Source organism: Pseudophryne corroboree, chromosome 4, assembly GCF_028390025.1.
Source record: "Pseudophryne corroboree isolate aPseCor3 chromosome 4, aPseCor3.hap2, whole genome shotgun sequence".
NCBI classification, from domain to species: Eukaryota; Metazoa; Chordata; class Amphibia; order Anura; family Myobatrachidae; genus Pseudophryne; species Pseudophryne corroboree.
In genome coordinates this window covers 385,994,697-386,017,991 of record NC_086447.1, presented here as the reverse complement: position 1 = coordinate 386,017,991, position 23,295 = coordinate 385,994,697, and the positions used below count along the sequence as shown (strand labels likewise).

At 42.9% G+C, this 23,295-nt stretch overlaps 1 protein-coding gene across 3 annotated transcripts in view; it reads right to left on the bottom strand.

Moving 5' to 3' along the window:
* Window positions 1-23,295, bottom strand: part of MCPH1 (microcephalin 1) — a 774,602-nt gene that overhangs the window by 362,752 nt on the left and 388,555 nt on the right. For all 3 annotated transcript variants that reach the window (XR_010175987.1, XM_063916680.1, XM_063916679.1), the window contains exon 11: window positions 19,162-19,324. Coding sequence is in view for 2 of the 3 variants with exons in the window: in XM_063916680.1 (XP_063772750.1) it covers window positions 19,162-19,324 (163 nt within the window). In the remaining variant the exon portion in view is untranslated. The remainder of the gene's footprint in view (window positions 1-19,161; window positions 19,325-23,295) is intronic.

Below are 23,295 nucleotides of genomic sequence, written 5' to 3'. Positions count from 1 at the left end.
TGGAACCTGCCGAAGGGAATGATTGTCCCCGGACTCAGGTGCAGCGATGCCGACACCTGTCTTGGTTTCAAAAAGTTCCTGACCAGAGTCATGAGTTCCTGGGCCTTCTCTATCTGAAGGTAAACCCCTTTCTGGTCCGTATCCAGAATCCTACCCAAGAAGGGCAGACTAGTCATAGGAACCAACTGTGACTTCCGAATATTGAGAAACTAGCAGTGTTGCTGTGATACCTTCAGCGAAAGTGACACGCTGTTCAACAACTGCTCTTTTGATCTCTCCTCATAGGAGATCGTCCAAGTATGGGATAACGGTGACTCTTTGCTTGCGTAGGAGCACCATCATTTCTGCCAATTACCCTGAAATTGGTAATGACAATACTGTACCGCAATTGTCAGGTACGCCTGGTGGGGTGGATAAATGGGAACATGAAGGTATGCAGCCTTTATGTCTAGATACACCATCAAATCCCCCCTTTCCAGGCTGGCCATGATCGCTCTGAGCGATTCCACTTTAATTTTGAACCTTTTCTATTATAGGTTCAGAGGTTTTAATTTTAAATAGGTCTGACCGAACCGTACGTATTCGGGACTACAGCCAAAGTTGAGTAATAGCCCCTTCCTTGTTGCAGGAGGAGAACCTTGAGCACCACCTGTTGGAGATACAATGTGTGAATTGTATTTAATATAACTCCCCTTCTGGGGGAGAAGCCGGTAGGTCCGATAAGGAAAAACCGGCGAGGAGGCACCTTTCGAATTCCTTTGTAACCCTGAGAACAATTTTCATTCCCCCGGGATCCACCTGTGAGTGAACTCAGATGTGGCTGAAGAGCCGAATACGTGCTCCCCCTGGGACGGACTCCCTTAGCGGAGCTCCCGCATCCTGCGGTGGATGTAGTAGAGGCCGGGGAGGACTTCTGTTCCTGGGAACTAGCTGTGCCCCGTGCCCTACCTCTGGTAAGAAAGGACGCTCCTCATACTTTTTTGTTATTCTGCGACCGAAAGGACTGCATTTGATAATGTCGTGCTTTCTTAGTCTGTGATGGAATATAAGGCAAAAAGATCAGAATTACCAGCTATAGCTGTGGAGACCAGGTCCGAGAGCCCTTCTCCACACAATTCCTCAGCCTTGTGAGGTAAACCCTCCATATGCCTCTTTTAGTCGGCATCACCTGTCCATTGCATGTTCCACAGGACAAGTCTAGCAGAAATCGACATAGCGTTGACTCTAGAACCCAGTAGACCAACGTCTCTTTGGGCATGTCATATATATATATATATATATATATATATATATATATAAGCCAACATCTTTTACATATAAATATATATATATATATATATATATATATATAGCAGTTGGTAACGAATCGGCACTCTCCTCAATATAGAATAAACTGCTCAGGTGCCTTCTGGAGTGATGAATGCAGGTAAAAAGCTGTGTAGCAAACAGCGGCACTCAGAGACTGACAAAGCCAAATGAAAATAAAGTGCTGGTGCTTTTATTCCATAACGTTGGAATACCCAGCCTGTATTATGGAATAAAAGCACCAGCACTTTATTTTCATTTGGCTTTGTCAGTCTCTGAGTGCCGCTGTTTGCTACACAGCTTTTTACCTATATATATATATATATATATATATATATATATATATATATATATATATATATATATATATATATATACACTAGGGACAATAATATGTCATCCTTATCTAGGGTTTCAACCTCCACTGATAAGGTATCTGACTACGCTGCTACAGCGCTATAAACCCATGCCGACACAATCGCCGGTCTGAGTAGTGTACCAGAATGTGTGTAAATGGACTTCAAAGTACTTTTTCTGCATGCTATCTGCAGGATCCCTGAAGATAGCTGTTAAGTCAGCGCTACCTTTTTGGTTAAACGTGGCAATGCCTTGTACACCCTAGGGGAAGATTCCCATTGTATCCTGGCCCCATTAGGGAAAGGATACTCCCTGAGAATTCTTTTTGGGAAGCTGCAGCTTCTTGTCTGGAGATTCCCGCTCTTTTTCTTCATGAGAGGAGGGAAATTTACCTCAGCTTTCTTCCCCTTAAACATGTGTACCCTCGTGTCAGGGACAGATGAGTCATCAGTGATATGCAAAACATCTTTTATTACAATAATCATATATTGAATACTTTTCTGCCAGTCTTGGCTGTACTTTGCATGAACGTAGTCGACACTGGAGTCAGACTCCGTGTCGATGTCTATTATTTTGGATAGTGAGCGTTGTGAGACTCTGAAGGTCTCTGTGACATAGGAGCAGACATGGGTAGATTCCCTGTCTGTTCTCTAATCTTTTTTAATAAGTTCATTTTAGCACTTAATTTCACATATCCAATCAGGTGTCGGCGTTGTCGACGGAGACACCACGCACCCACACAGATTTGCTCCATCTCTTCCTTATGAGAGCCTTTTACCGCAGACATGTCGACACACACGTACCGACACACTCCACACACACAGGGAATCTCTTATCTGAAGGCAGGTTCCCCCCTAGGCCCTTTGGAGAGACAGAGAGAGAGAGTATGCCAGCACACACACCAGCGCTATATAACCCAGGAAAAAACACAGAATGTTTACCCAGTATCGCTGCTGTAATGTATAATCGCCAAATATGTGCCCCCCCCTCTACTTTAAAACCCTCTTCACCGTGTGTCAAGCAGGGGTGAGTCCGGGGAGCTTCCTCTCAGAGGTGCTGTGGAGAGAAAAATGGCGCTGGTGAGTGCTGAGGGAGAAGCCCCGCCCCCTCGGCGGCGGGCTTCTGTCCCGCTCAAACTTACTAAAATATGGCGGGGGCTCTTTTATATACATGTACAGTGCCCACCTGTACATGTATATATACTTTTTGCCATAAGAGAGGTGTTATATTGCTGCCCAGGGCACCCCCCCCCCCCTGCGCCCTGCACCCTTACAGTGACCGGAGTATGTGAGGTGTATGGGAGCAATGACGCACAGCTGCGGTGCTGTGAGTTACCTCAGTGAAGCTCTGAAGGCTTCTGCCACCTGAGACGTTTCTTCTGGCTCTGTGAGGAGAACGGCGGCGCGGCTCTGGGGGTGGACGCCCAGTAAGAACCTGTGTTCACCCCCTCTGGAGCTAATGGTGTCCAGTAGCCGAGGAAGCAGAGCCTATCTTAGAGAAGAAGGTCTGCCCCTCTCTCCTCAGTCCCTCGATGCCGGGAGCCTGTTGCCAGCAGTGCTCCCTGTAAAAATGTAGAAAAAATCCAAACAAAAATGCTTTCTAATCAGAGAACTCCGGGAGCTCCCTGCAGTGCACCCATCTCGCTCTGGGCACAGTGTAAAACTGAGGTCTGGAGGAGGGGCATAGAGGGAGGAGCCAGTGCACACCCAGAATCCAAAGCTTTATTAAAGTGCCCTATCTCCTGCGGAGCCAGTCTATTCCCCATGGTCCTTACGGAGTCCCAGCATCCTCAAGGACGTTAGAGAAACATTTGTTTTCAGATTAGAGTATCAGTTTAAATTTTTCAACTGGCTTGATTTAATTCAATGCTAATTTAATACCGGGTATAATTTAATTCAGTGCAATGTTAATTCAGCGAATGCCCATTCTCTCCCGGACTAAACAGGGTGTTTTGTCAGGAGAACCAGCATTCTCCGAATTAAGTGCCCGGCATGATGCTGTTTCCACCGCTCTAGGAGCAGAAATCAGCATCGCGCTAGCACTTTAGCCCCCTTCCGGGGGTGCGAGAATTAATCCCGTCATCGGCTGTCACTGCGCACTGAATTGAATAACCCCAGGAGCTTGTTCCCGACACTATTCAATTTGCATTGAATTGAATCGAGCCCACTGTGTCTAGATCTAACAAACAAATAAAACTCAATAGAAGACAATTGATAGATAATGCATGTTCCACTCAATTACTCCTGAACAGAACTTGGGGCTGAAAAAAACCACATTGAAAAACGAAATGTTTTATTTAAAAACATTCCACATATCTAATGAAGCAAGGAAAGAAATACAGTGCCATGTATGTCAGTTTAAAAAGAATATACAGTATACACAAAATAATTATGTTTCTTTCCAGAAGCTCAATAAAGCTATTTACCATCCAATAGATTTTTAAGCATAAAAGAGAATATATTTTTATTTTTACTTAGATGAGTATGACATTGCTGTCAATAAACACTAGTAAATATTTGCTGGGCATGATTTACATAAAAAGCTACTGTACAACATTTATGGAGTTAGTAGCCACTGGCACCCTCTTACAGTAAATTTGACTTGGAAAAAGTACCTTCCACTTCAGTAATCTGTCAAAACATGTTGCAAGTGGAAAAATATTTGACATTACTTATTTTGATGCCATAGGCCGAATGTAATGCAGTGCGAGACGGCTAGAGCTCCAAGATTCCGGCCGAACTTATACTTTTTTTTAAAGCGGTAATCATTTACAAGGTAAAACCAACCTGGTTTTGGCTTGTAAATGATTGTCTCTTTAAAAAATATACAAGTTTGGCCGAAATCTCGGAGCTCCGGCTGTCTGCATTACATCCGGCCCCATGTCTTATATCACAAAAGTCTGCAATTTCAATAAGAGTTTGTATACTTTCTATAGCCTAATGCCAGATGCCTACAAGTTGGTAGGTGCGCAGAGGATGTGAACATGGTGGTTTAGTCCACACGTTGATTCCAAATAGATAGAAGACAAACAGCAGTCAATACGATAATGTATCAATCTCTCCAGGGCTAAGTACTGTGCAGCAATATAGCACTGTGGCCATTCAATAACACAGTGACATACCTGTGCACATGGAGATACTTTTATAGAGGCATGTAAACAACTCCTGCACCGGGAATCTAGATAGTTTGACCTTTAACTTAAGAGACAGCACATAGTGATTAATAATTTAACTACATATCAATTATGTAACAAATCTGACGATTTATTGCAACTTTTGATGCCTAGGATTTCCTCCATCTTTTGACAGTTAGGTGTAAATAAGGCTGGAAGATGCACCATGTAATTCTGTTAAGAGGTTTTCATCCATCAACCTGTTGCAGTTGTTTTTAATCTGCCACATGATAATGTCTTGTTCAATTGTGTAAGTGAAATAAAATATAGATATCAACTTTGTGGCACGTGTGTAACATGGACTGTCTAAACTCCTGCCCAATCTCACAACTTTCTTCCACAAAGGATGCAGGGAGACCATGTGGTATGGCCAGCACATCACTCTGCTCTTGATGTCAGAAGTGCTGCATTACCTCAATGCATTGTATGGAGGAGATCACGGTAGCTCTGGGCAAAATAATGTAATTATAGGGTTAGTTTATATTTAAAACTTTGCATAAACAGCAATATCCACGTGTTGAAGATTGAACAAAGCCTGAACACAGGAGATATGAAAGATATTCAGCTTAATCTGATTCAGAGCTGGACGTAATAGCACAGCCACTTTGTCTTTGTACGCAGCAGTTTTGCTAAAATGTTAAAAGATGACTACTTTTGCTTCTATGATCCGCTACTGCGTCAGAAGATGAAACATCTGGTCATCTGCGTGAACCACAGTCATCTCAGTAACCTTCATGTTACACAGGATGGCTGGGAAAATCATGGATTCCAGTGCCAGTAAAAAGCTGCATCAGAAAATGCAGACACTGGCCTCGGCATGCCATGAAAATGAGGCTGTCATACCCCTGTTTGAGAACGCTGTCCATCGCCACCCCATCCACTTCTCCCAACGGTGGCAGCATGCCAATCATACTGTGGCTTATGGGATACTGCTACCTTCATCGCATCCACAGATCTGCCTATGAGCAGTGCTGATTCTACTCATGTGCAGATCAAAAAACAAACATGTGCGTAAACATTACTTAAACATACAACTCTGAATCAGGCCCAAAGGCCACATTATTATAAATGCGACTGCATTCTGATTTAATTTACTAATCTCCAAAAAGGTTAGCTGTTAGTGAACGCAATCTTTAGATAGCATTAGCAGGTACAACCCTACACAGTTTTTATGACTAGAGAGGGATCTAGCGGTCTCAATGCTCTTACCCACTTGTTATAACAAAGTGATATGCACAGTGTTAGAACCGCCGGTCAAGTGATAGCTATAACTATGCTGCCAACCTATTTGCTAGTATAGGCTCCTATTAAAGAATCTGTTCTGGCAAAAAATAATTCTCTATTTCTGAGGTAAGAAAAGATTATTTATATATTTATTAAAGAATACTGAATTCATAACTAGTTTAAAAAATTTAATCTACAGTCAAAAGCCACAGTCACAATTACAGGTGCACAATATAGTAAGGCACTGCTTCCATTTGGTTTAACAATTAAGTAAAAGATGGATCAGTGTCCATATGTTTTTCTTGAAAACAGTCTACTTTCCTTTTCTGGGAAATATAACCAATATATTTGCATTTGGAATTAATTAGAACCATTACTGATTTATGTCCAATATTAAAAAACATCTGAAAGTCTGCTTATAATGGTTAATTTGTGGCACAACAAAACAAGCAATTCTGCTGTCATTAGAAAAGAAAATAGTTTTACTCCAAAGATTAATGATGGAATCCACACTAGCGGTTACAATGGAATGCAATTAACGTCTGGTACCTTTGAAATTATTTATTTCAAAACATTTTTTTTTTAAATGTTTGCTGTTTGTTACTGCACATGCTGTAACATTAAATTGTAATTTCAAATAAAATGCCCTCAATTTGTCTACTACCTAAACATAAACAAATTCAACATATACATTTTTGTTAAAACTTAACATGAGGAAGTTTGTTTTTGTTTTTTCAAAAGATGGATGTAATAAAGTGCCTAACTGTTATGCACACCAGTGCCTGCAGGAAAGTACTGGTGTCAGGACTGTTATGCACTCCAGTGCCTGCAGGAATGTACTGGTGTTTGAACTGTTATGCAAAACAAATGGACTCACAGACAGACTAGGGAATATGACATAACGTACACAGAAGGTGGTAGGGTAACAAAATACACACAACGTGAACAGAGAAGCCCAGAGGCTAAGGAACTGGGTATCTCCCTTGTATTAGAACTGCTCAGATGTGAAAAGCAAGATGTTGTGTTTTAATACATAGAAAACCCGAAATGCTGTTGCTAAGGGCAACAGCAAAACCCTAAAGGGTTACCAACGGGTGTGGCAGTAAACTCCTTGGTCAGAGATGGAATGATAGACACAAGGAGATTCTCCACAATCCTAATTCTCACTTGCAGTGCACAGGTTCGGTTTACTGCCACTAAACTGACCCCTGACACCTAGCACAGTGAGACAGGATTAGACAGGCAAGTCTTAGAATACAGCCGCAAACTTGCTAAGTTCACAGAGTAGTAACAGAACCCCAGCAAGCTAAACGACTGACTCCAGTCTTACTGCTAGGTCTGGATTGGCAGAGTGTAATACCAAATCCCCAGGCCTATTTGCAGTAAGCAACAAACAAATACAAAGCTACACAGTACTGGCTAACTTTCAGAAACTGACTAACCAACAAAGATTCAGCAGCATCTGCTTACCCTGAAAAGAGGCCTTATAAAGCAGGTGCTGTCCACGCCCCACTCAGACCTCACAGACTGTGAGCACAAAAACCAGCACCGGATCCCCTGCCATGCACAGAGCCTATAACCACTGCACAGCAAAAGACCCGAACCGGAGTATCAGCTGCGCTCAGGTTACTCCGCTAGCACTTGTCTCCCGGTTGCCATGACGACGTGGCAGCACAGGGCAGGAGACCCTAACACTAACTAGGCTTATTTTGTAGGTATAATTTTTATTTTCTCCGTTATACCCAACACAGTATCACAAAATGTAGTGGTTACATACAGGACAAGCCAAGTCCACCACCGTTTTGTAAAAGAACGTCTTCATAATTCCTCTCAACTCCAAATTAAGAGCTTGTTGAGTTGGGGTGGGGGGTGGGGGTTTTATTTTAAAGAAAGCCAAAAAGAGAAATCTATAATTTAACTTTTCAACCTAATCTTAAAACTCAAATGATAAACAGCTACAGATTGTAAAAAAAAACAACAACAGATATTTTACTAATTTTCATGGAATAGCCCTTTTGTGGTTACTGGTACTGGTAAGTATCTAGGAATCAAATGTAGCCTCCATATAACTACAGTTATTGTACAATGATACATACTCTACCACTGAAACAGAGGTTAAAGCTAACACTCTAACTTGCAGAAACCAGTACCACACAGCACATCCTACCAAATCTACAAGCTGACAGCAGTAAATAAGACCAGTCACACAAAATACTAAAAGGAGGATTCTCTTAAATTGTGTCTGGCTGGTAAAAAGAAATGTTTGACATTAACTTCTTATTCCTGTTCACAAATATATGCTGGAGTTTACTATTTGTAATGCCTGGTGAAACTACAGTAGGTATTCTTAATTTACATACAGTGTTGTCAAAGAGATCGAGGAAAAAGATCAATTACGTTGAATAAGAATTTGTTTGTAGAATATGATATATTAAAAATATTAAAAAGTAAATCAAAGTTGTTTTTGAATAATTCATATTATAGTAATTCTTTAATGGTTAGTTGACTTCCTCAGTCAACAGGCAGTTAAGACTCTGCTAGGGCAAACTCTAAAAACAATTAGGTTTTCTAATACCATTTTGTTTTATGTTAGTTTCTGTTGCTAAGTCTTTCGAGAAGTACACATGTATCTGTGCCCATATTTTATAGAACCAAGTATTTCCTCAGCTTTCTGATGACTGTAATGTCAGTATATGTATAACTTGCCATGAATTAAAACGATCCAGAGGTTATCTAGCAACTGACTTAGTTACAGTGTACTTGCCATGCAGCTATAAAAATAACTTATTTTATAAATCGTAGAGCCTACACAGAAATGTATCTATCTAATGTATGTGTACAAACCAAGCTCTCTGAAGGAGTTAGAGCTGTGATTGGAATCCCCACCCCACCAGATCTCACTACCTGATGCACACGCTTCTCTTCTCATCCCAGCAAACAGAACACTCCCTAAAAGAAGAAGGTCCCAAAGGGAGGAATCGGGGAAGAAAGAAAGAATGAATGGAGACGCTGGTGGTGGAGGGGGGAGCGAATGGAGGAAGAAGAGAAAGTGAATGGAGGAAGAAGGGGATGAAAAATATAGAGGGGGAAGTGTGATGGTGGAAGAGTGTGAGAGAGTAAGAAGGCAGAGAAAGAAGGGAAGAAGGGGGATACAGAGCAGGGGAATAAGTGGAGGAAGAGGGAGATAGAAGATAAAGAGGGGAATAGAGTGAAGTAAAAAAAAGGGAGAACGAGTCAAAGAGACAGAAGTTAGCAAGAGGGAGAGGAGGGGGAAGACGGAGAGGGATATGGGGAGACAGAGATATAGAAGAAAGAGAAAACAGGGAAGATAGTTGAGAGGAAGACAGAGAGGAGAGAGATGGAAAAGGGTGTGAGTGAAGAGGTAGAAGTATGGCAGGAAGAAGGTGAGAAAGCATGTAGGAATTGAAAGAGAAAAGAGGGAAACAGAAATAAGGGGAAACCAGAAAATATGGGAGAAAGAGTGAGATGGGAGGGAGAGTTATAGCAGGAAGAGGGAGATAGATGGTAAGTAGAGGGCGAGATATGGCAGAAAGCGGGATGAACAGAGGGGAGAGGTAGGAGAAAGGGGGATAGAGAAAAATATGGGGAGAGAAATATGAAGAAGTGGAGAGAGATATGAGAGGAATGAAAGGGAGATGAGAAAGAGTGGGAGATCTGTAGAGAGAGGTGGAAGAAATATGGGGAGAGAAATGGGTAAGTGGGGTCAGAGTGAGAAAATTGCTACAATACCCAGAATAGCAGCTAGCGACGCAGCGAATGATAGGTCCAAAATACTTGTTACCTTGTATCCCAATAGAACACTACAGTATGTACCATATTATCTTACAATACACCAGTATAATATCCTCTACCTCATATTACCTTACAGATAAAGTGTTAACATATTATACAGGTGCCTCCAGCACCTTGCAACATCCTGGCAGACATAAAACGTGCCTTTAAAAACTTGCTGCATTAGTCTGCAGAGTATAAATTTCTAAGAACAGAAGCAAATAAGTTGCTAGAACGGCTGCCAGAAGCCCCTTAAAATTTCACTCTTAATGTCCATTTTGGCATAATATGAGAGTACTATAAAGCAAGGTTAAGAAGATGGCTATGGTCACTTGATAAACATGACTAATGAGATGAGTTTTTAGAGAATGTTTGAAGGTTTTGAAGGCTAGGGGCAAGGGAAGGAAACTCACAAAGTTAGTTCAGCGCAAAAGGTGTTCTACAAGAGAGGTGTAACCGACCCCCCCTAGCCACATAACCCTCCCTTCTAGCAGCCTAAACCTAACCCTTTCATCCCCGCAGCCTAAACCTAACCGCCACGGGCCACAGCCTAACCCTAATCCTACCCTTGCAGCCTAAACCTAACACCCCTTTCCTTCTGGATCCTGAAGGTAAAGATTGTGGCGTCAGGCTGGTGACCCTATTCGGGATGCCAGAGTCAGCATTCCGAATAGTGTCGGGATTCCTGTGTCAGTATTCTGACTGCCGGGATCCTGACCAGATCCCATGGAGAGAGATATTATAGATATTTAAGGCTGGGATGAGCACAGGAGACAACAAAAGAATGTATTAGTAAGCGAATACTGTTTAGTGGACAAGTGGCATTATAAAAAGGTTACAAAATGGTTGGCATCTCTTAATTGTATTTAATGTTGTATTTAATGTAAGAAAGTGTTGCAGAACTTTCCGAGCTGTTTCAGCTCTGCAAAACTAAGCCACAGCTAATAGTTGTCTCAGTTTCAGGTTGTAAAGGTTTGTCTACTGTATTTCAATTACACTATTTTTCAATATTCAGTTATACGGTGACCCATTCTCTTCTATACATTGAATGCCATTATCTTTATCTGTCTTGATGTTGCGGGAATCATATTGATCCATTTTGTAGAAAAGTAATTTAGACAAAATTATTTTTTATCCAAGATAAGTTATGGCCCTCCTAGAATTCACCACCTGTGCCATGCTTGGACTTACAGCACAACTGGAAATTTTCTCTGACATTCATTCTAAACTATACAAAAATAAAGCTGCCGGACAGTTCTGAATAGTTCCATTTTTTGTGTCCTGTAGACTACATGTAAAACTGAATCTATGCACACATTAAAAGCAATCATTTTGTTACAATTTTGTAGCATATTGACATGATAGCCAGGGCCGTAGAGGGTACTGTAGGGGATGTGGTCTAACTGTGGAGGCATGGCCATGACCCCGACACCACCGTAAAATCTAGTCGCTGAGGCCAAATGCTTTGCCCTCCGTGGGGATCTGATGTCCAGCATTTATCGAGCCTCAGTATAGTTCTGCTGCCATTATAAATGACATGGAAATACAGTATGATAAGTTAACATGTAGTTGGATGTATAAATACATCCATACTATAATACTACTTTGGATCATATTTTATACAGCCATATGCAAGAATTATTTTCTGTGTGCTGAGGTTTCTAACCAATCGGAATGACACATTGTTTTAAAACAGTGTGTGGGCAAGTCAACAATGCGATGCGCGCACCTGCGGATTACTCATTGTCTCCTCAGATCTCTTCAACATGCAGAAAGATCTGAGGATGTGGCAAACGATGTGGCAGCATGGCACTCCTCCACCCGCCAGCATCAGCAAGTGTGTGTGCACTTGCCGATGCCAGCTAGCGATGTGTGTGGGCACGCACAGTCTGCACCACATAAGGCCAGATCTATTTTCTGCATGGATTACAGATCTTTATATAGCACCATTATGTTAAACAGCACTTTGCAAAAATGTATCACATTAATCTCTACCAAAGTGGTGAATACGGTTAAATTATGTACTGCCTAAACATTACAGTATTCTCCATCCAAGATTCCTGCCATGCTGCCAGTCTACTCTGGAACTCCTACCCACTTCTCTATCAGCCTCCTCCTTTCGGGCCCCCTCCTCTCTGCCGGCAGTGCTGTAGTGTCTGAGCACTAGAGGCCATTTCACAGTGATTTCCCTACTGCGCATGCACAGAACGCAATGAAAATGGCTGCGCTGCCATTTTCACAGTGATTTAACAGCGCTGCTGCCATCAGCGCGGGACTCCGGAGGGTGAGTATGCACAAAATGGGTGCAGCGTGTGCTCTCTCTGGACTCAGGGGCCAGTGTGTACCGCACACACTGCACCATTATATTTACACCAGTGATACACATGGGTATAAGACTCAGGGTCGACAGTGTCTAGGTCGACACCTATTGGTCAACAGTGGATAGGTCGACACTAGAAATAGGTTGACAAGGCCAATAGGTCGACATGAGCAAGGTCAACATGAAAAAAAGTTGACATTAATTTTTCATGGGTTTTTTGTGCCGTTTTCTTTGTAAAGTGAACGGGAACCTCAATTAGTGCACCGTGCGCTGTGTCCCCTTGCACGGCTCGCTTTGCTTGCCATGCTTCAGGCAAGGTGCCTCGCTCCGCTACCGATGCGCTCGGCACAGGTTACCTTTCCCAATCGTAGTCCACGTGGATTGTAAAGTATGAAAAAGTTTAAAAAAAAAAAAAAAGTTAAAAACTCATGTTGACTTTTTTGCATGTCGACCTAATGGTTGTGTTGACCTATTTCTAGTGTCGACCAATGGGGCGTCGACCTAAGTGGTGTCAACCCAGAGTCCAGATCTGACACACACACAGACATATATATATATATATATATATATATATATATATACATATATATATGGAACATACTAGGTGGTATGCATTAAAGCATATTTGTATATGTATACATAGCGTACTTTATAGGGAATTAAATTATCATATACATGCAATAAGTTCCCCAGAAACACTGATGTATTAGTGACAATATTGCAGCATATATTGTTATAGGCTACTGGGACCATCTGTCTATATTTCGTGTCTCACAGCATAAAGATCTGTAAATTCTGTACCGAGCAAAAGCAATAACTAAAAGTGTGATATCGAAAAATAGGATTTTAGTACCTACCGGTAAATCCTTTTCTCATAGTCCGTAGAGGATGCTGGGGACTCCAAAAGGACCATGGGGTATAGACAGATCCGCAGGAGCTTTGGCACACTATAAAGACTTAAACTGGGTGTGAACTGGCTCCTCCCTCTATGCCCCTCCTCCAGACCTCAGTTAGAAAACTGTGCCTAGGAGAGATGGACATTTTGAGGAAAGAATTTATAATTTAAACACCGTGAGTGTTATACCAGCTCACACCACGAACATACCACAAGACATGGCCTCCAACAGAATACCAGCCCACGGAATGAAAACCATACAGCCATATGCTGAGAGAATATGTAACACAACCTGTGTGTCAACCCAACCAATAATAAGAAACCACATGCCATGGCATGAACAACGTCAGCGATAGCCTGACAGAGAAGAAACACCACAAAGTGCAACCAAATTCAATAACTGCAGACACAGTACGCACTGGGACGGGCGCCCAGCATCCTCTACAGACTAGGAGAAAAGGATTTACCGGTAGGTACTAAAATCCTATTTTCTCTTACGTCCAAAAGGACCATGGGGTCTATACCAAAGCTCCAGAACGGGCGGGAGAGTGCGGACGACTCTGCAGAATCGATTGAGCAAACATGAAGTCCCCATCATCCAGAGTATCAAACTTGAAGAGCTTAGCAAAGGTGTTTGAAACCCGACCAAGTAGCCGCTCGGCAAAGTTAACCCGCCGAGACACCTCAGGCATCCGCCCAAGAAGAGCCCATCTTCCTAGTAGAATGGGTCTCCCCCGACTCCGGTAACGGTAATCCAGCCGTAGAACTAGCACACCGAAACGTATCCCAGATCCAGCGTGTAACAGACTGCAGAGACGCAGGCATCCCAAGCACGCTGAGAGCATACCGGACAAACAGAGCCTCTGATTCCCCAAACAGAGCCCAACTGGCGACATAAATCGTCAAAGCCCTGACTACATCGAGAGGCATTGAATCAGCCAATGCTGACGTTACCACAGACATCAACCCAGGCAGGTTTTTTATAAACCCCGAAAACCCTTTTCAGCAGAACTACTAACCGAGTTCTCAATTCTATCCACTTGGAAGATCAAACAGGGGCTCTTGTGACACAAAGCCGCTACTTCCAACAACCGCCTTGCGGTCGCCCAAAAAGCAAAAGCATGACCACTCTCCAAGAGAGAAATTTTAACACAACCTTTAATAAAGGTCCCAATCAGTGAGACACAAGAAACACAACACCACGTCAAGAGCCCACTGTGCCAATGGGGCACAAGTGGAGGTTGGATGTGCAGTACTCCTTTCACGAAAGCCTGAACTTCCGGAAGGGTGGCCAACTCTTTTTTTGTTGTTGAAAATTTACAAGGCCAAAACTGCCCTGAAACGGAGCCTAACTGTAGGCCTGCATCCACACCTGCTTGCAAAGAATGGAGAAGAACGACTCAGCTGAAAATCCGCCGTAGGAAGCTTCTTAGATTTACACCAAGACACATATTTACGCCAAATACGGTGTTAAGGCTTCGCTGTTACTTCATTTTTAGCCTGAAGAAGTGTGGAAATGACCTCACTGGGAATACCTGATCGGACTAAGAAATAGCGTTCAACCGCCACGCCGTCAAACGCAGCCACGGTAGGTCCTGATACACGCCCGGATCTTGCTGTAACAGTTCCTCCCGTAGAGGAAGAGGCCAGGGATCTTCTATGAATAAATCCTGAAGAACTGAATACCAAGCCCTCCTTGGCTAGACTGGAACAATGAGGATCGCCAGAACCTCTGTTCTCCTTACGTTTATCACCTTCAGCAGAGTGAAAGCGGAGGGGACACATAGACCGACTGAAAACACCCAAGGTGTCACGAGGGCGTCCACTTCAAAAGCTTGAGTGTCCCTTGACCTGGAACCATATTCCTGAGATCTCTCGTTGAGGCGAAACACCAACATGCCCAATTGAGGTACTCCTCAAAGACTTGTCACTTCTGTAAAACTTCTCGATGACGACAGTATTTCTCCCGGCAGGAGAGCGTGTCTGCAGAGGAAATCTATTTCTCCGTCGTTTACGTCCGGAACTAAGACTGCTAATATAACGTTTACCAGTCTTTCCACCCAGCGGAAAACTATTTCAGCTTCTGCCATTGCCGCTTTGCTCCTTGTTCCGCCCTAGCGGCTTACTTACGCCACTGCTGTCAAGTCGTCCGACAGAATGAACAGGGGCAGACCACGAAGAATATGTTCCTTGAAAATAGCTCTTACTTCAAGAAAGCTCATTGTAGACAAGCTTCGCAGCTTGACCTTTTCCTCTGGAAATACTTCCCGTGCAAGGACTGCTCCCCAGCCTCGGAGATCTGTATACATGGACACCAGGATCTAATCCTGGATCCCGAACCTTCGTCCCTCTAGGAGGTGAGAACTGAGCAGACACCACAGGAGCGATATCCTGGCCATTAGAATTATATTCCGGTGCATGTGCCGGTGAGACCCGGACCACATTCCCAACAGGTCCCGTGAAAACCACTCTGGCATTTGACCTGCGCACCGAAAAAGCCTCTTAGGCCGCACCCAACTTCTTCATCAACGGAACATATGGATGGATTGGTACTGCAAATCTGATCCGACTAAGGATCCTCAGACCTCTTTCCACAGGAAAACACAGAACCTCAACCGTTCAGTATCTACCCTGATACCACCTCCGACATCTGCGTTGTTGGGAACAACAACCCTTCCCTGTGTTGAAGAACAGTCAGAGAAAGAAACAACGATTTGCACCACTTGTTTCTTGACCTCGCCTCAATCAGGTGAACATCTCATTACAGAATAACAATGGCTCTTACTATTGAAAGAAAACCATCATACTACCATCACTCCAGTGAAATGGCCAAGGCCATCATGGCTATCCCTCCATGTAATCTGAATGCGTAGAACAACGCATGTAAACTTTTTTTTTAATATCTTATAACCGGGACAGGAGGACAAGGCCCTGAACCTGGTGCACCTCTGGTGTGGCGTCGCGTATTACCTCCCCTTCCAGAGGGGAAACGGTAAGATCTATTAGAAAATCCGTGAGGGGGCACATCTGTAACTCCAGACAGTCCCCCTCTGGATTCTACAATGAACTCACGGTTCCTGGTCTAACTGAAAGGTAGTAGACGAGTCCCCACCGGAGTGGGGTCCAGGCAGGTAGACTCAGCACCATGTGGTGGATGTGTGAGAAACAGAAAACGACATCCGCTTCTGCGAACCTAACAAGGCTGCAGAACACCTACCTTTTCACCTTCCATCTGCACAGAAAAGGAAAAAAGAACGGTATCAAACTAGTTAAAGCGACTGCATGCCACAAAGGAATGCGTCACCAACTGTTGTGAGGGAATCTAACTCACTAAGTTAGATTTACCAGCAGTATCCGCCGAGATTGAGTGAACTAAGGCATCCCCAAACAGCGGCACACCACCCCAGGGAAAAAACTCCAGTATCTCTCGGAGTTAGCCTCAGCATTTCCCCAGCCACCTCCTGTATACGCACTGCAGCCTGCCGCGATGTATAGAGAAGACCCAACATAAGGAAAATCCACATCTCTGCAGGATAATTCTATTGGATGTCCCTCCGAATATAAACACTCCCCATGTGCATGTAATGCAAATAAGTCCAAAGAATAGAAATAAAATATCACTTAGCTTACTGTATCTGATCCTTTGTGACAGGACCCCGTGTTGACCAGGAGTTGACTTTCACAGTATTCTCTCCGCCGCGGGAAAAGAATAAACACTCGGACTCCTTGAGAGGACGGGAGACCCACTCATCACAGCCGACCTAGAGCTTTATCAACAGAGCGACCAGCACATGAGAAAGAATACTATTACTTCAGCATTCATTATAAATCATAAGATGAATATACATATTGTAATACACATATACACACATATCCAACCTATATATACATATAACATACATATAAGCGGATTGTCCGGAACCTTCGGGACCCAAGTGACATTAATGTGTTCTGAATGTGTATGACCATGTACTGAATCCGCAGTTGTGGCTCTACCAGGAAACATCATAGTCGACAGAAAACCTAGTAATCGTCGACAGCAGGGAGTAGTAACCAGTCAAAATAACATACTTGCGACCCCGAGGGGTCCGAGGGCATTATACATATATAATATTAATAACCATGTCTGTGCTCGAGCTACAGAATCACGGAACCGAACCATATAAATATATATACAGCTATAAGTTAGATACAGCATGTCAATTTACACCTGGTAATAACAGTTGGTGCCGACAGGGACACCCACATACTACTGTGTCTCCCATACCGTGTTTACTATGAACAAGTATAACACAACCGATCTGTTGACTCAGTATCTACTGTATCAAGTACCAAAGAGGTGTCGGCAATGCCGACAATAAACCATAGAGGCGTTAGTAACAGAACATTCACACATGTCGATACAAGTGTATATCTGACAGGGAGCACACAGAGAGTATACACAACCAAGAGTACATGCCCATTTCCAAATTAAATTGTGTTATATATTCCTACATAACACTAACATATATGTGCCCCCCCTTGTTTGTGTTGTACACAAGTTTTGGCGGGGACATTGATTAAAATGGCGCTGTCTCTTTCTGTGAGGGTTAAGCCCCGCCCCTTATCGGCGCGCGGCAGCCCACTATACTAAACCCGTTCTATGCAGGCAGGGGACAATATACAGTGGCTACCCACTGAATATGTGTACTGGGAGTGCAAAAATTTTTAAAACATACTGCCCAGGGCGCCCCCCCCCTGCGCCCTGCAACCGATACCAGCCGTTGGTGTATGGGAGCAATGGCGCGCAGCGGGACCGCTGCGATATGCTGGCGGGGGTAGCGGACACGGTGCCCGGGCACCGAATAACAACTCAAGCCAGCCTTTTTTGTTTAAAGATCCTCAGTAACTTGCTGCCCAGGGCGCACCCCCCCCCAGCCTGTGAGTGCCGTTGGTGTGTGGGAGCATGGAGCGCAGCACGACCGCCGCATGTTACCTCCGTTACTGAAGTCTTCTGCCGTCACTGAAGTCTTCTGTTCTTCTAATACTCACCCGGCTTCTGTCTTCTGTTGACGGCGCGGCTCCGGGAACAAGCAGCTAGGCGAACCAAGTGATCGAACCCTCTGGAGCTAATGGTGTCCAGTAGCCTGAGAAGCAGAGCCCTTAAACTAAGAAGAAGTAGGTCCTGCTTCTCTCCCCTCACTCCCACGCTGCAAGGAGCCTGTAGCCAGCAGGTCTACCTGAAAATAAAAAACCTAACATAAAGTCTTTTAGAGAAACTCAGGAGAGCTCCCCTAGTGTGTGTCCATTCACTCCTGTTCACAAAGTCTAACTGAGGTCTGGAGGAGGGGCATAGAGGGAGGAGCCAGTTCACACCCAATTTAAGTCTTTATAGTGTGCCCAAGCTCCTGCGGATCCATCTATACCCCATGGTCCTTTTGGAGTCCCCAGCATCCTCTACGACGTAAGAGAAATGTATTTATTTTACGGTTTCCCTTTCACCAAAATCTCCATAAGCGGTAATTTAAGTATATTTTTCCAATATTTATTTTAATCTTCAAAAGGTAAATTTAAATGATTAATATGGAAGTGATGATCAACTGAAATAGTCAATATTATGAGGGCAAAAGTGTCTGCTGATTGATTTAGACATAAAGTGTATGGTTTTAGAAAGTTATCATTTTTGTTGTATATTCTAGCTGTATGGATGACTGACAGAACACAGACAGAACTACTTGAACAGCAACGACCCATCAACACACTGCTAAACTATGTATATACTGTATACACAGCAGTAGTTGCCAACTTCTCAGAATAGAGAGATATGTCATTTAACCTAGCTATACATGTGCATTCATATAAATGAATAAAGAGTTCACATCATTTGTAAGAAAATTATCATTTTAAATCACTTGGCCTAAGGCATCATGGTTTGAAAACATTAATCTAAGTAGCTGTCTACAAAGACCTACAGTTTACATGATAACAATTAAACAATTTAACAAATCAATTTCCAGATTTGATCTGTGACCTTTTTGCACATGCAAGCTGTATGGTGACAGAAAGACCTACATTTTAATTTAAATATTGTTAACAAGTACAAGTTCAGTTACTTACCCAGTCATAGGATATGATCCAACAACCTCTTGCAATTCCTAGAATAATATTTAAAGTACGCCGTGGACTTCCAGCAATTACATGGGTGGTAGATTCGCACACACAGTCGGAAAATACAAAGCCTCCAAACTTTTTCACAACTTGGATAACAGCATTTTGTGCTCTAAAAATATAAAAAGAAAAAATGTTTTAATAAAGTAACAAAATCACAGCAAGTGTAACCATTTTCAACATTACTGTTGTATTTTATAAGTGCAAATGTCACCAGCAATGTTTTATGAAAATGCAACCAATACAGGCAAAATGTTGCTTTATTATATGTTGTGTCTGAATTTTCAAGTTTATCTTGTACATTAATTAGCATTTTGCTTTAAAACAAGAAAAGGCAAAGATGTTTCTGGGTAGTGTTACTCAATACATTAACACACATACAGTACCAACATATACCAATTTTGCTTGGTAACAAAAATTAATTTTGTTAACTGTTTTACAGATATTTGCCCTTTCTTATACACAGTATTGCCCTGTGCAGGAGTCTTCCTTTTCTGCGTAATATGCTTTCATACTCAGTACTGCTTTAGAAAACAGGCAGAGAACACAAAATAAAACATAAGATACATACACACACACACACGTCATGTGAGAACAGCCTAGACAGGATATGTACATAAAATCATACAGATATGGAGTAAGCGCAAATCATGTAACAACACAAATGATGGACAGTGAGTTTCAGTAGGGAAAGCCGGCGCTCTGGATCCTGATGTAAGAAATACCAACATCAGGATCCCAAATGTGAAGTACCTGACAGGGGTGAGCAAGGGGTGTTATACCCTCTCCCCTTACAACCAAACCCTCCCTACCCGCTGCTTAACCCTAAACCCCCCCCCCCGTAAGTGCCTAAACATAACCCCCCATCTTCACTGCCTAAACCTAACCACCTTCCCCTCGCAGCCTAACCCTAATCCCCCTCCCTGCACCCTAACCCTCCCGAAGGGCAGGCTAACCCTAATCTTCCCACTGCAGCCTAAACCTACCCACCGCCAACCCCCACTTCTGCAGCTTATCTCTGCAGCACCGCGGTGTGTGATCGTTCAGCATCCCGGCTGTCAGGATTCAGACGCTAGGTTGTTTAGCGATTCAGGACTCCGGTGTCTGCATTCCGAATAGTGTCAGGATTACAGCACCTGTAATCTGACTGCCGGGATCCTGACTGCATCCCAGACAGGGTGCAATGGGTGTATATGGAGGGAAAGGTGTGAGACATTAGATTCAGAGAGCCCTGCCTGTGAGAGCTTACAGTCTAGGGGGAGGGGACAAAGGTAGATAGAAGATGGTGGGACAAGGATAGATGAGTTTAAGAGATAAGGTAAAGGTGAGGCAGGCTGTCTTGAAGGTGAGATTTGAGAGCTGGCTTCAAAAAGTGAAAGTTGGAAGAGAGCCAGTTTAGCCAAGGTAATTTATTATACAGGTGGGGAACATTAAAGAAGTCCTAGTTGGTGTTATGATTTCACAATGTGCATAACCCAAAATACTGATCCAACATCAGTTGCGGGTGCACAAAAGGTTTAACACAAGCTAACATGAATACAGCTTTAAGTAAAGCCCTTGCAAGCTGCAGAGCACACATATAAACATAAAAAATAGTCACTGGAAAAATGCAGGTCTACAGGAGACTTTTCAATAGACGTTGTAACACTTGGTAAATTACCCTTGAAATATGCAGGTATGCTGAATGCTGTGAAACAATGTTTGAGCAAGAGTTCAGGATTGCACTGGTAGCAAACAAAAAGAATCTGACAATAGAGGCAGAAACCTCCAACGTTATAAGACACGCATGAAACAATAACGACCAGCAACAAACTGCTCCAGTGGGTTGTTAACAGACTAGGTGCAGTTGATGAGGCAGGATAACTCCTGGCAGGTCATCAGTCAAGAACAAGAGGAGCAGAGTTCAAGTAGCAACTCTCGCTGGTGAACAACGGTACAACTAAGTAGCAGAACATTTGAGTCTCAAAACGCAAAAAGTCCCTTATACTGCCTTCTGCAAATAAAAGGACCACCAAATCCAAAATATACGCAATATGAAAAACAACAAAAGCAGGTCTGGCACTCAGGTAAGCCTCTAACACAGGTCTGACTGGATATGGTCAGGCTCCCAGGTGTCGGGTTCCCGGCAGTCAGAATACAGATGCCAGAATCCTAAAAACGATTTGAATGCGTGCACCGGCATCTCAAATAGGTTCACCATCCCGGAACAGGAATCCTGACAGCTGGGATGCCGAACGAGAAGACACCACAGCACTGGAAAGGTAAGCCGCAGGGGAAGGGAGAGTTTAGGTTGCCGGGGAAGGGTTAGGTTTAAGCTGCGGGGGGGGGTGTAGGTTTAGGCTGTGCGGAGGGTGGGTTAGGGGGACGGGGAAGGTAAGTATACTTACCTTCCCCTGTTGGGAATCCGAACACCTGGATGCCGCAGTGGGTATTCTGGCCGTTGGTATCCCGATCACACCGGAAAATCTAACCTAACCCAGTCTGACCAGTGTTAGAAACTTTGGCAGTGCTGTGAAGGATATGGTCACAGCAGGGGTGTAGCCAGAACATTATGTGCCCCATAGCAATATTGTGAAGGGACCCAGCATCAATGCTTCTAGGAGACACCTGTATTGTTAATTTTATGCCACACAGTATGATCCTAGTTACTGCTTTGCTCCATAATAGAGTCCTAGTTAGTGTTATGCCCCAATTAATTTTATGACCCATATACAGTAACTTCCTACTTAAATATGTGCCTTCATTTCTCTCCTTATTGGTAATAATAACAAGATTTGGGGGAACGTTTGCTGTGCCTATATGTGTTAATTCTTTACAGAGCTGCTTAAAATGAACGGTTATTTGTATGGAATACAGAGCGCTGTAAAGTGACAATGCTCTAAGGCGAGAAGAAAGAAGAAAAGAATTAGAAAGTAAAAATTAAGAATAAAAGAATAAAAAGTGTAAAAAAACAATGTTTACAAGCTCTTTTAAGTATTTTGGCAGCTATTCCGGTGGGTTAAAGAAGGCAATTGTGGGAGTACGTATTGTGCCATGAAAGAAATCTCAAGCTAAGCTATCCCTGCAGTCTAACCTGAGCTACGGGGATCCTGTAGCTGGTTTCTGCGTTGCGGGTGCTTTTTGGAGCTTAGTGGCTCCATCGCATACGCGCACTCCCAGTGTGACTAGGCGATCCGTCTGCCTAGTCACGCCAGGAGTGCACAGAGACGCTCCCATTCTAATGAATAGGGCATGTGCGCATCACAGACGTGTGTCAATAGATGCTCCCAGGCACAGACGGAGCCGCGATTAGCATGGCTTCATCTATATATGTGGTATAATAAAATTCTAAAAAATGTAGTCAGATAAAATATTTAAAATTATTTGATCATTGGGTTAAAGGGTAGAAAAGATAATATTTCTATTAATCAGCAAGTAGGAATCCTCAGGTCAAAATCAATATTTAGTTCATTTGGTTGTAATGTGTTTAGAAGATATGGTATATCGAACGTGTTCCGTTTCTAATTAGGTCAGAACTCAGATCTCCTCCTCTCCAATTTGCTGTTATTTTCTGTATTCCTACAAATTACACCAGTGATGGAACTTTATTCTTATATTTTGAGTAATGTTGTGAGACACTATGTGTCTGTAGTCCGGTTTTTATATTGTAAAGATGTTCTGATATTCTTTTTTTCAATTTATTTTTCGTTTGTCCTATATATTGGTAGCCACATGGGCATTCTAACAAATATACTACTCCTTCGGTATTGCAGGTTATGTGATCTTTTATTTTATATTTTTTATTTGTTCTTATAGATTGGAATTGCTCTATATGTTTTGTTTGTTTGTCCTTTGTGATTTTACAGGCTCTACATTACAGGCAACAGTAGAATCCTTTTGTTCTTTTTTGTCTATTGTCTGTTCCAATGGTACAAAGCTCTTTGTTAATTCTTGTTTTAACATCTTTTATATATGATCCTCGGTTTCTTTGGAATAAATTTTGATAGATGTTCATCTAGTTCGAGAATGTGCCAGTGCTTTTTAAGATTTTTTTCAACTTCATAGTGATTGCTGCTGAACTGAGTTATGAATGTAAGTTGATGA